General features: G+C 31.1%; 1 protein-coding gene across 1 annotated transcript in view; it reads right to left on the reverse strand.

Moving 5' to 3' along the window:
- LOC119603407 (zinc finger protein sens) overlaps positions 1-13,363 on the reverse strand; it is a 41,416-nt gene that overhangs the window by 9,005 nt on the left and 19,048 nt on the right. The window contains exons 2-4 of the mRNA XM_037955429.1: positions 7,777-8,530; positions 7,281-7,670; positions 6,761-6,942 (exon numbers count right to left, since the gene is read on the reverse strand). Coding sequence (XP_037811357.1) covers positions 6,761-6,942; positions 7,281-7,670; positions 7,777-8,530 — 1,326 coding nt within the window. The remainder of the gene's footprint in view (positions 1-6,760; positions 6,943-7,280; positions 7,671-7,776; positions 8,531-13,363) is intronic.

Raw genomic sequence — 13,363 nt, forward strand, 5'->3', positions numbered from 1 at the left:
TAACTAACTAACTAACTAACTAACTAACTACTAACTACTAACTAACTAACTAACTAACTAACTAACTAACTAACTAACTAACTAACTAACTAACTAACTACTAACTAACTACTAACTAACTAACTAACTAACTAACTAACTAACTAACTAACTAACTAACTAACTAACTAACTAACTAACTAACTAACTACTAACTAACTAACTAACTAACTAACTAACTAACTAACTAACTAACTACTAACTAACTAACTAACTAACTAACTACTAACTAACTAACTAACTAACTAACTAACTAACTAACTAACTAACTAACTAACTAACTAACTAACTAACTAACTAACTAACTAACTAACTAACTAACTAACTAACTAACTAACTAACTAACTAACTAACTAACTAACTAACTAACTAACTAACTAACTAACTAACTAACTAACTAACTAACTAACTAACTAACTAACTAACTAACTAACTAACTAACTAACTACTAACTAACTAACTAACTAACTAACTAACTAACTAACTAACTAACTAACTAACTAACTAACTAACTAACTAACTAACTAACTAACTAACTAACTAACTAACTAACTAACTAACTAACTAACTAACTAACTAACTAACTAACTAACTAACTAACTAACTAACTAACTAACTAACTAACTAACTAACTACTAACTAACTACTAACTAACTAACTAACTAACTAACTAACTAACTAACTAACTAACTAACTAACTAACTAACTAACTAACTAACTACTAACTAACTAACTACTAACTACTAACTAACTAACTAACTAACTAACTAACTAACTAACTAACTAACTAACTAACTAACTAACTAACTAACTAACTAACTAACTAACTAACTAACTAACTAACTAACTAACTAACTAACTAACTAACTAACTAACTAACTAACTAACTAACTAACTACTACTAACTAACTAACTAACTACTACTAACTAACTACTAACTAACTAACTAACTAACTAACTAACTACTAACTAACTAACTAACTAACTAACTAACTAACTAACTAACTAACTAACTAACTAACTAACTAACTAACTAACTAACTAACTAACTAACTAACTACTAACTAACTAACTAACTAACTAACTAACTAACTAACTAACTAACTAACTAACTAACTAACTAACTACTAACTAACTAACTAACTAACTAACTAACTAACTAACTAACTAACTAACTAACTAACTAACTAACTAACTAACTAACTAACTAACTAACTAACTAACTACTAACTAACTAACTAACTAACTAACTACTAACTAACTAACTAACTAACTAACTAACTAACTAACTAACTAACTAACTAACTAACTACTAACTAACTACTAACTAACTAACTAACTAACTAACTACTAACTAACTAACTAACTAACTACTAACTAACTAACTAACTAACTAACTAACTAACTAACTAACTAACTAACTAACTAACTAACTAACTAACTAACTAACTAACTAACTACTAACTAACTAACTAAATACTACTAACTAACTAACTACTAACTAACTAACTACTAACTAACTAACTAACTAACTACTAACTAACTAACTAACTAACTAACTAACTAACTAACTAACTACTACTAACTAACTAACTAACTAACTAACTAACTAACTAACTAACTAACTAACTAACTAACTAACTAACTAACTAACTAACTAACTACTAACTAACTAACTAACTAACTAACTAACTAACTACTAACTAACTAACTAACTAACTAACTAACTAACTAACTAACTACTAACTAACTACTAACTAACTAACTAACTAACTAACTAACTAACTAACTAACTACTAACTAACTAACTAACTAACTAACTAACTACTAACTAACTAACTAACTAACTAACTAACTAACTAACAACTAACTAACTACTAACTAACTAACTAACTAACTAACTAACTAACTAACTAACTAACTACACTAACTAACTAACTACTACTAACTAACTAACTAACTAACTAACTAACTACTAACTAACTAACTAACTAACTAACTAACTAACTAACTAACTAACTAACTAACTAACTAACTAACTAACTAACTAACTAACTAACTAACTACTACTAACTAACTAACTAACTAAACTAACTAACTACAACTAACTAACTACTAACTAACTACGAACTAACTACTAACTAACTAACTAACTAACTAACTAACTAACTAACTAACTAACTACTAACTACTAACTAACTAACTAACTAACTAACTAACTACTAACTAACTAACTAAACTAACTAACTAACTAACTACTAACTAACTAACTAACTAACTAACTAACCTACTAACTAACTAACTAACTAACTAACGAACTAACTAACTAAACTAACTAACTAACCTAACTAACTAAACTAACTAACTAACTAACTAACTAACTAACTAACTAACTAACTAACTAACTAACTAACTAACTAACTAACTAACTAACTAACTAACTAACTAACTAATCTAACTACTAACTAACTCTAACTAACTAACTAACTACTAACTACTAACTAACTAACTAACTAACTAACTAACTAACTAACTAACTAACTAACTACTACTAACTAACTAACTACTAACTAACTAACTAACTAACTAACTAACTAACTACTAACTAAACTAACTAACTAACTAACTAACTAACTAACTAACTAACTACTAACTAACTAACTAACTAACTAACTAACTAACTAACTAACTAACTAACTAACTAACTACTACTAACTAACTAACTACTAACTACTAACTAACTACTCTAACTAACTAACTAACTAACTAACTAACTACTAACTAACTAACTAACTAACTAACTAACTAACTAACTAACTAACTACTAACTAACTAACTAACTAACTAACTAACTACCTAACTAACTAACTAACTAACTAACTAACTAACTAACTAACTAACTAACTAACTAACTAACTAACTAACTAACTAACTAACTAACTAACTAACTAACTAACTAACTAACTAACTAATAACTAACTAACTAACTAACTAACAACTAACTAACTAACTTAACTAACTAACTAACTAACTTACAACTAACTAACAACGAACTACTAACTAACTAACTAACTATAAACTAACTAACTAACTAACTAACTAACTAACTAACTAACTAACTATCTATCTAACTACATAACTAACTACTAACTAACTTCATAACTGTACAAATTATTGTGGTTTTTAAGAATTTTTTGTTTATAACTCATTTATCAAAAAATACTCATCACAGCAACATGTTGCTAAAGTATAAAGTTGCCTGATTAAGTTTTTTTAAAAATTTATCAAAGTAACTTGTTTAACTTAATTGTTAAATTCTTAAATGTTAAATTAGTTCCTTAAAAATTTTGATTCCTTTATAGAAAATCTTTAAAATTTCTTCTAAAATGTTTAAATATGGAAAAACCAAAGCTGTAAACTATAAAATATTAAAGCTATTGAAGGTATTTCTTTCTATTTTGATGAAAAACAAAAAACTTAAAAATATTAAAAACAAAACTTCAACACATAAACTAAACACACAAAGTAGTAAAAATTCCTGAAAAATCGAAGACAAAAACGATAAAAATGTCTAGAAGACATAAAGGCGCTGATTTGGTAACAGAAAATAACACACACACACGTATCTACAGACACAAAAGCACGCCATCTTATGCTTTAATATACATACACACTCAAACACAAAATGGCTAAAGTAAATTGTTCGAACAAAAGAGAACAACATATGGCTGCTAGCTATAGCAAAAAAAAAAATCAGTTAACATTCCACTAACACAAACGTATGACCCAAACTCATTTGTAAAATGGCTCACACACACAAACAAACATCTACTGTTACAATATGGCAGTCAACGAAAAGCAGAGATTTTTTTATGATTTTTTTTTTCTGTTTTGTTATAAAAAATGAGTTTTTCAAGTTTAGCAAAAATGAGTGAGAGTTTGTTGGGTAAATGAGATAATAAGGAAATCAAATAATTTCACTCAAATCCCATTAGAAATCTGTGAACAGAACATTTTGTTATGTGAAGAGAGGGAGGGGGTCTCTAAAAGAGAGCCCACAAATTGAGTGAGTTTTTTTGAGATTAAATCAAACTATTGCCCTGAATCAATGTATGTAGTTTGCCACTCTCCTATAAAAAAGCTTATAAAATCAAGTTGCTTTGACTAAATTTTTCATTGGTTGTCTGTGATTTGTTTTTTTTTTTTATTCTTTGCTTTTATCATTTCTTTGCTTTATTCCTGTACGCTCTTGAAAGTTTTACTTTTGTTTTGATAATTATTCCAGTTGTGTTTAAGTTTCTGTTAATGTGTGTGTGTGTGTGTATTTTTTGATAACAACCATTCTATATCATTCCCATGTTATCTCCATGTTTGGGTCTATTGAATTTTTATTGTTTCTCTTTTTTTATAGCTGTGTCACCAACACAGTTCCATATAAATGCCCGAGCTTCCATTATATTCCAATGCGCTTACTCTTTTCATACTAAAATGCAAAAAAGCTTTATCACGGTATAAAAGTAGTTGTCGTTGTTGTTGTTGTTGTTGCTTTAAAAACATGGTGGTGCACGTGCATTTGTATTTATTTTCCAACTGTTTGTTAACATTCAACGAAAGGGAGTTTTTATTAATATTTTTTTTCTAGAAATGAAAAAAGGGGGCAGAGGTTTTTTATGGCTGCTCTTCCCCTACCCCCCTTCCTTCTTTTGCCTGATATGTCATCAACACTAAATAGGATTTTTATGGAATTTATGTTAAGTCGTTTTTTGTTGCTGTTGTATAGATGTTGAAGTTTATGACGGTTTAGCATTTACAGTTGTGCTGATTTTCCATTTATTAAATTTTGTATCTATGTATGTATGAGTGTGTGTATGGTTTCCTTCCTTCTGTTTCCGTTTGTAGGTTCTGCATTGGGGGCAGCTTCTCAGTAGCAGAGATACTGATTTAACATATCAGGGATTTAATGTATTTTTAAATTGGATTTGTTAAGATTTTTGTTGTGTTTGTTTTAGTATTAAAGCTTTGGCATGTTTAAGTTTGGGCGTATGTGTGTGTGTAAGTAGGTGTTTAAAATAATTTAAAATTTTTGTGTTTTTAAAGTGTTAAAGGAAAATGGGGAAATCGATTTGTAATGAAAAATACGTTTTTAAGTTTTTTTTTTGTAAAACTGTGTACAATTTATATGTTTTTTATTATATGTTTAAATAAAATGTTGCAGAGTTTAAACAAATGTTGCTGTTAGCAGTTTATACAGCGAGATAACCACAAAACAAAGAAAAACTAGCAAAAAGGGCTTAAAACTTAAAAATGTATCAAAAAAATACTTTCATTTGTTGCCCAACATGTTGCGAAACTTTTGAAATTAATTCAAATGTTGTTGTTAACAGTTTAAACATTGAAATTAAGGAAAAACGAAGAAAAAGTTCTTTAAAATGGAAAATATATAAAAAGGAAGACTTTTATTTGTTGCCCAACATGTTGTGGAAACATTTGAAAATAAAAAGTTAACTTAAATGTTGCTAAAAGCACTTTAAACATTGAGTTTAAGAAAAAACAAACAAATAGTCTTTAAAATTCTTTAAATAGCAGATATTCATATGTTGCCCAACATGTTGTGAAACATTTCAAAAGACAAAGTTAATTTAAATGGTTGCTGGAGCAGAGCAAGTTTACTAATTTTAATTAGCGTGCAGTTTTCTGCTTTATTTTTAAGATAAACTACAGAAAACTGTTGTTTATATCTAAATCAAATGTCCGTGTCAACATGTTGCAAAACAATTACCATTAACAGGGTAATAAAGAATGAAAGAATTGCATCATTGAGTTGAAAGCTCAAAATATACATCAATTTTGTTGTCCCCATCTTGCTAGATCCATTAAAATCCTTAACAGCCAAATTAAATTTATCTAAGATCGATAAAAATATATATGAAAACTTTTCGACAACATGTTGCTATACAAACTTGCATTTATACACAATTTTTGTAAAACCTAAACATTAGAATTTAGTTAAACAAATATCACTTGGAAAGATTTTTGAGATTTTTTAACGTTTAAGTCTTAATTATTAATAAAATGTCTTGGCAACATGTTGCAGAATCAGTACGATTTCAAAAAGTTTATTTAGCAATACTGTTTTTTTGTTAAATTTAGTTATACAGAGAGCATTTAAGATCTGTCAGCAAACTATGAAGTAAAAGTTTGTTGAAAAACCCATAGCAACATGTTGCTTTACTAATTTGAGTTTTTACTCAATATTACAAACATTTTAATTTAGTTAAACAAAGATCATTCTTGAAAATATTTTGCATTATTTTAAGTTAAATGGTATTAAATTGTCTTGGCAACATGTTGCAAAGGCAATACGTTTTCAAAAAGTTTATTTAACAATATAGTTTTTGCGTTTAATTTAAAATATGATATTAAAGACAACTAAAAGTTTAATATACAACATGTTGCTTTAATAATAATCTATTGTTTAATAACATTTGCAATGTTGCTAAGGGAAAATATAGAGTCATTTTAACAATATTTTTAAATAAAAATTTGTAATATATTAAAAACTGATATCTGAACACATCCTGTTTCTGAAACATGTGTTCATATCATAAAATATTCCAAGCAACATGTTGCTAAACCCCAAAACTTTAAATTTCTGCTTTGTTTTTTCCGAAAATCTTTCTATTTAATTATGTTATTTTTATATGCAATCCTCAATCCTTACCTGTATGTATATAAGTATGTTTTTTCATATCACTCTTTTGGTGGAAACGTTTACCACAATAGCTGCAGGGGAATGGTCGGGTATCACTGTGTATTAGAAGATGCGTTGACAAGGTACTAGAACGTTTAAAACGTTTGCCACATTGTTTGCATTCGAAAACCTTTTCAACATTATGAACAGCCCTGTAATTATAAAGAGATAAAGAAGAAAAAAAAACAGAAACAATTACTAACGGAACATTCAAAGTATAATAAGGGTATTCACTTAAGAAAGCAGCAAACTAAATAAAACTCAGAAGCAAAAAGTTTTTATAGAGAAAACAAACAATAAATATTTGTTATTGGAAACTTAAATATAGAAATTTGGTTACTTGCTAGTTTAAGTGAATACCCTTAATATTTTTAGTATGTTAATTAAATATGCTCAAAAGCCACCATAGACTTGTATTTAACTAAAATATTTAATTACATAAATGTATTTAACTGCAATGCATGTATGTATTGTCCGTGTGTCTACTAACCTATGTTGACTTAAACTAACTTCATGACCAAAGGTCTTATTGCACAATTCACAGGCATAGGGTTTTTTGCCATGATGTGTCCTTCTCGAATGAACCTCAAGGCCATGCGGGGTGGAGAACATTTTTTCACATTTCATGCATGAATACAGGTCACTGAATTGTGGCAAACCCGACCATTTAGCGGCCATATGGTGAAAATGTAAATGGGAGGGATGTGGCAGGCCCAAATGGGAATTTGGCGGTAAACCATTAGTAGCATGACCACCAGCCGCAGCTGCTGCAGCGGCTGCCGCTGAAACAGCATTGGGTGCAGCACCATTTTGTGTTGATTGTAGAGGCACCATTAAATTACGCAATCTAAAGAGATCTTCTTGGGAGGCAGGATGATAACTGGTGAGGAAAAACAAATGCAGAAAGTGTTACAAAAAATAAAGTAATTAACTTAATAATATAACTTAATGAATGTAATTTTCGTGCAGAAAGCAAAAACACTTACCTAGAACCCAAACCAGATTGCTGCTGTTGACCCTGATGAAAGGCAAAGGCAGCAAAGAAGGGAAAGGCAGGCGATAGAAATGGTCTTTGAAACATGGCGGGCTCATAGTTGGTGGGATAGGCCTGTCTTAAGGCTTCAAAAGGATCGGTATTGGGATGACGTATTAAACCGGTTGACTTCTGGGGATCATCTTTTCTCAGCAATGCTGATACCGAAAACATTTCAGACTTTTTAGGACTTGTTCTACTATGCAATAACAAATCACTATTTGGATTGTTACTACTACTATTCGTTACACTAGAGGGTCTTGACATGTGTCTACGTGGTATGGGTGAAGCGGGTGGTGAGTCCACCTCCAACTCCACCGAACTGGAACGTGATCTAGAACGTGATTGCAGTGAACGTCTACAATTGCTATCATCATCTAGATCAATTTGTGAGGAGGAAGAACGTGATAAACTGCGTGATCGGGAACGTGAGGCTCTTTCGTAGAGACGTTCAGCTTCTAAGGCGTTGAGTGGTTGTTGTAGGGCCGCATTATTTTCCAGTTTCCATTGTAAAATATGATTTTTACTTAACATTGATATACTATTGTTGTTGTTTTCTTCCATTAGCAGTTTTGTGGCCGCTGTAGGGGTATGATTATTGGAGGCTGCCACTGCAGCGGCCGCCGCTGCTGCCGCGGCAACGGCTGCTGTATGAGCCTGCAAATGTTCAGTCTTGACAAGACGATTGATACTGAAAGCCAATTCATCTGTAAGTGAAAATAAGAAACAGGATTTTAGTTTCCGCTGATGTTTATTTATAGATTCTATTGTTGTCTATTAGGTATTGGAATAACTGAAAGCATTTGTTTTGCAGAATATTGACCATGAAATCATTAATCATTCCCATCAACCCCATTTTATGTTAGAGGAAATTCACCTGATTTTTCAAATAGAATCTATGTGTAACAAAAATTCAAAATTGCATTCATATGTGTAAGTAGGAAGTACAGTAAAGGACATAAAAATAATAGAACTCTACTGGAACTGAACTAGAACTGAACTAGAACTGAACTAGAACTGAACTAGAACTGAACTAGAACTGAACTAGAACTGAACTAGAACTAGAACTGAACTAGAACTGAACTAGAACTGAACTAGAACTGAACTAGAACTGAACTAGAACTGAACTAGAATTGAACTAGAACTGAACTAGAACTGAACTAGAACTGAACTAGAACTGAACCAGAACTGAACTAGAACTGAACTAGAACTGAACTAGAAACTAAACTAGAACTGAACTAGAACTGAACTAGAACTGAACTAGAACTAGAACTGAACTAGAACTGAACTAGAACTGAACTAGAACTGAACTAGAACTGAACTAGAACTGAACTAGAACTGAACTAGAACTGAACTAGAACTGAACTAGAACTGAACTAGAACTGAACTAGAACTGAACTAGAACTGAACTAGAACTGAACTAGAACTGAACTAGAACTGAACTAGAACTGAACTAGAACTGAACTAGAACTGAACTAGAACTGAACTAGAACTGAACTAGAACTGAACTAGAACTGAACTAGAACTGAACTAGAACTGAACTAGAACTGAACTAGAACTGAACTAGAACTGAACTAGAACTGAACTAGAACTGAACTAGAACTGAACTAGAACTGAACTAGAACTGAACTAGAACTGAACTAGAACTGAACTAGAACTGAACTAGAACTGAACTAGAACTGAACTAGAACTGAACTAGAACTGAACTAGAACTGAACTAGAACTGAACTAGAACTGAACTAGAAACTAGAACTGAACTAGAACTGAACTAGAACTGAACTAGAACTGAACTAGAACTGAACTAGAACTGAACTAGAACTGAACTAGAACTGAACTAGAACTGAACTAGAACTGAACTAGAACTGAACTAGAACTGAACTAGAACTGAACTAGAACTGAACTAGAACTGAACTAGAACTGAACTAGAACTGAACTAGACTGAACTAGAACTGAACTAGAACTGAACTAGAACTGAACTAGAACTGAACTAGAACTGAACTAGAACTGAACTAGAACTGAACTAGAACTGAACTAGAACTGAACTAGAACTGAACTAGAACTGAACTAGAACTGAACTAGAACTGAACTAGAACTGAACTAGACTGAACTAGAACTGAACTAGAACTGAACTAGACTGAACTAGAACTGAACTAGAACTGAACTAGAACTGAACTAGAACTGAACTAGAACTGAACTAGAACTGAACTAGAACTGAACTAGAACTGAACTAGAACTGAACTAGAACTGAACTAGAACTGAACTAGAACTGAACTAGAACTGACTAGAACTGAACTAGAACTGAACTAGAACTGAACTAGAACTGAACTAGAACTGAACTACGAACTAGAACTAGAACTGAACTAGAACTGAACTAGACTGAACTAGAACTGAACTAGAACTGAACTAGAAACTGAACTAGACTGAACTAGAACTGAACTAGAACTGAACTAGAACTGAACTAGAACTGAACTAGAACTGAACTAGAACTGAACTAGAACTGAACTAGAACTGAACTAGAACTGACTAGAACTGACTAGAACTGAACTAGAACTGAACTAGAACTGAACTAGAACTGAACTAGAGCTAGAACTAAACTAGAACTGAACTAGAACTGAACTAGAACTGAACTTGAACTGAACTGGAGCTGAACTGGAACTGAACTAGAACTGAACTAGCACTGAACTAGAACTGAACTAGAACTAAACTAGAACTGAAGTATATTTAAACTAGAACTGAGAGTGCGGGAACTGGAACAACATTTTGCAACATTTGCCTTATTTCTGCCCTCCACTGCTTGCCAATATTTTGTTGTATATTTTAGCATGTAGAACCCGCGAAAAAAAAGTTGTGTGTATCAAATTACATTTGCAACATAATTATTTTTACATTGATATTGAATACTATATAATCCCACCTTAAACATATGACCATTAATACCACCACCCTAATCAAACAAATAATAAATGAACAATAGCAGAAAACAACAACCAAAATCCTTGCTGTACAAATCAGCAAAACACACACACATCATTCAACAAATGAATAAAGGCATACAATAATGGCAGCAATGATGACTATGATGATGATATTTTGCAGTCAAAATACAAAAACCTAGTAATCGTGTTAATATGCGTTTCACTGTAAAACAAGACGAAAGAATACACAACATCTGTTCTTGTCCACACCCGGTTAAATGGAGCATGACAAAATATCTTCCACAATCAACATTCATGTGCCTCTCTATATAAAACTCATTTATTCAATTTACACTTTTCATTTTGACTCTTAACCAAAAAAAAAGGAGAAAAATGTATCACGCAAAAAGTTAAAAATGTTGCAAGGAGGAAACAGAGGGGAGGTGTAACAGACAAAGTAAAGGGTTTTTTTCAATAAATCCTAGTCATCACAATCCATGACTAAAGTTCGTTTATATATAATGAATATTGTTGCTGCTGCTTTGATGTGTGGCATGTTTTGTGATGCCAAAAGTTGTACAAAATAATTTGACAAAATTTTAATTTGTTATGCTGATTTTATGAGGAAATAAAAAAGGAAATTTCATACACTGTAAACCCTCTATAAATTTCCATCAAATTTGTCATCAATTTCATATCTTTCCACATGCGTTCAAATGAAAACAATCACCAATTGCAAAAATTATTACTTTATTGTCAACAATTTCATAAAAATTAAACTTTGCCCCTAAATCAGAAGGCTGTCAATGCACTATTTGACGATAACTCAAGTTTTCTACCATTCAGTGAACTCATTATCATTTCTATTATTTAATTTCTAAGAAAACGAAAATCACTTCTTTTTGTGCCATAAATTAGTTTCAAGCAAATAAAGGAAGCAATTTCTTTCAGATAAAAGAACCCAAACAGAACCGAACAAATTTGCAGTTCACCAAAGCTTATAAAAACAATTTGCCACAAGCAGGCGGCATTTATAACTTTAAGATAAAAATAACTTAAATAAAAAATAAAAGAAAGTTAAAAGTAAAAATAAAAATCAATAAATTGTTATTGGATTTATGATTAAGCGAGAGAGATAATGTTTATTTGTGTTTTGTTGAAAAAAAATTAAAGCAGAGAAGGAGGTTAAACAAGGATTACTACAGAGAACCTCAACAGAACAAGAAGAGAACTAGAACAACACTAGCTAGAACTACAACGGAACTAAAACAGAACTAGAACAGAACTAGAACAGAACTAGAACAGAACTAGAACAAGAACTTGAACAGAACTTGAACAGAACTTGAACTGAACTAGAACAGAACTAGAACAGAAATAGAACAGACTAGAACAGAACTAGAACAGAACTAGAACAGAACTAGAACAGACTATAAAAGAACTAGACGAACTGAACAGAACTAGAACAGAACTAGAACAGAACTAGAACAGAAATAGAACAGAACTAGAACAGAACTAAACAGAACTAGAACAGAACTAGAACAGAACTAGAACAGAAATTAGAACAGAACTAGAACAGAACTAGAACGAACTAGAACAGAACTAGTAACAGAACTAGAACAGAACTAGAACAAACTAGAACAGAACTAGAACAGAACTAGAACAAGACTAGAACTAGAACAGAACTAGAACAGAACTAGAACAGAACTAGAACAGAACTAGAACAGAACTAGAACTAGAACAGAACTAGAACAGAACTAGAACAGAACTAGAACAGAACCTAGAACAGAACTAGAACAGAACTAGAACAGAACTAGAACAGAACTAGAACAGAACTAGAACAGAACTAGAACAGAACTAGAACAGAACTAGAACAGAACTAGAACAGAACTAGAACAGAACTAGAACGAACTAGAACAGGAACTAGAACAGAACTAGAACAGAACTAGAACAGAACTAGAACAGAACTAGAACGAACTAGAAACAGAACTAGAACTAGAACAGAACTAGAACAGAACTAGAACAGAACTAGAACAGAACTAGAACAGAACTAGAACAGAACTAGAACAGAACTAGAACAGAACTAGAACAGAACTAGAACTGAACTAGAACAGAACTAGAACATAACTAGAACAGAACTAGAACAGAACAGAACTAGAACAGAACTAGAACAGAACTAGAACAGAACTAGAACTAAACTAGAACTGAACTAGAAACTAGAACAGAACTAGAACAGAACTAGAACAGAAACTAGAACAGAACTAGACAGAACTAACAGAACTAGAACAGAACTAGAACAGAACTAGAACAGAACTAGAACAGAACTAGAACAGAACTAGAACAGAACTAGAACAGAACTAGAACAGAACTAGAACAGAACTAGAACAGAACTAGAACAGAAACTAGAACAGAAACTAGAACAGAACTAGAACAGAACTAGAACAGAACTAGAACAGAACTAGAACAGAACTAGAACAGAACTAGAACAGACTAGAACCTGAACAGAACTAGAACAGAACTAGAACAGAACTAGAACAGAACTAGAACAGAACTAGAACAGAACTAGAACAGAACTAGAACAGAACGAGAACTGAACTAGAACAGAACTAGAATAGAACTAGAACAGAA

The sequence above is a fragment of the Lucilia sericata genome, unplaced genomic scaffold, assembly GCF_015586225.1.
Source record: "Lucilia sericata isolate MDLA Ls3-8-SP2 unplaced genomic scaffold, ASM1558622v1 Contig000302F_arrow, whole genome shotgun sequence".
Lineage (NCBI taxonomy): Eukaryota > Metazoa > Arthropoda > Insecta > Diptera > Calliphoridae > Lucilia > Lucilia sericata.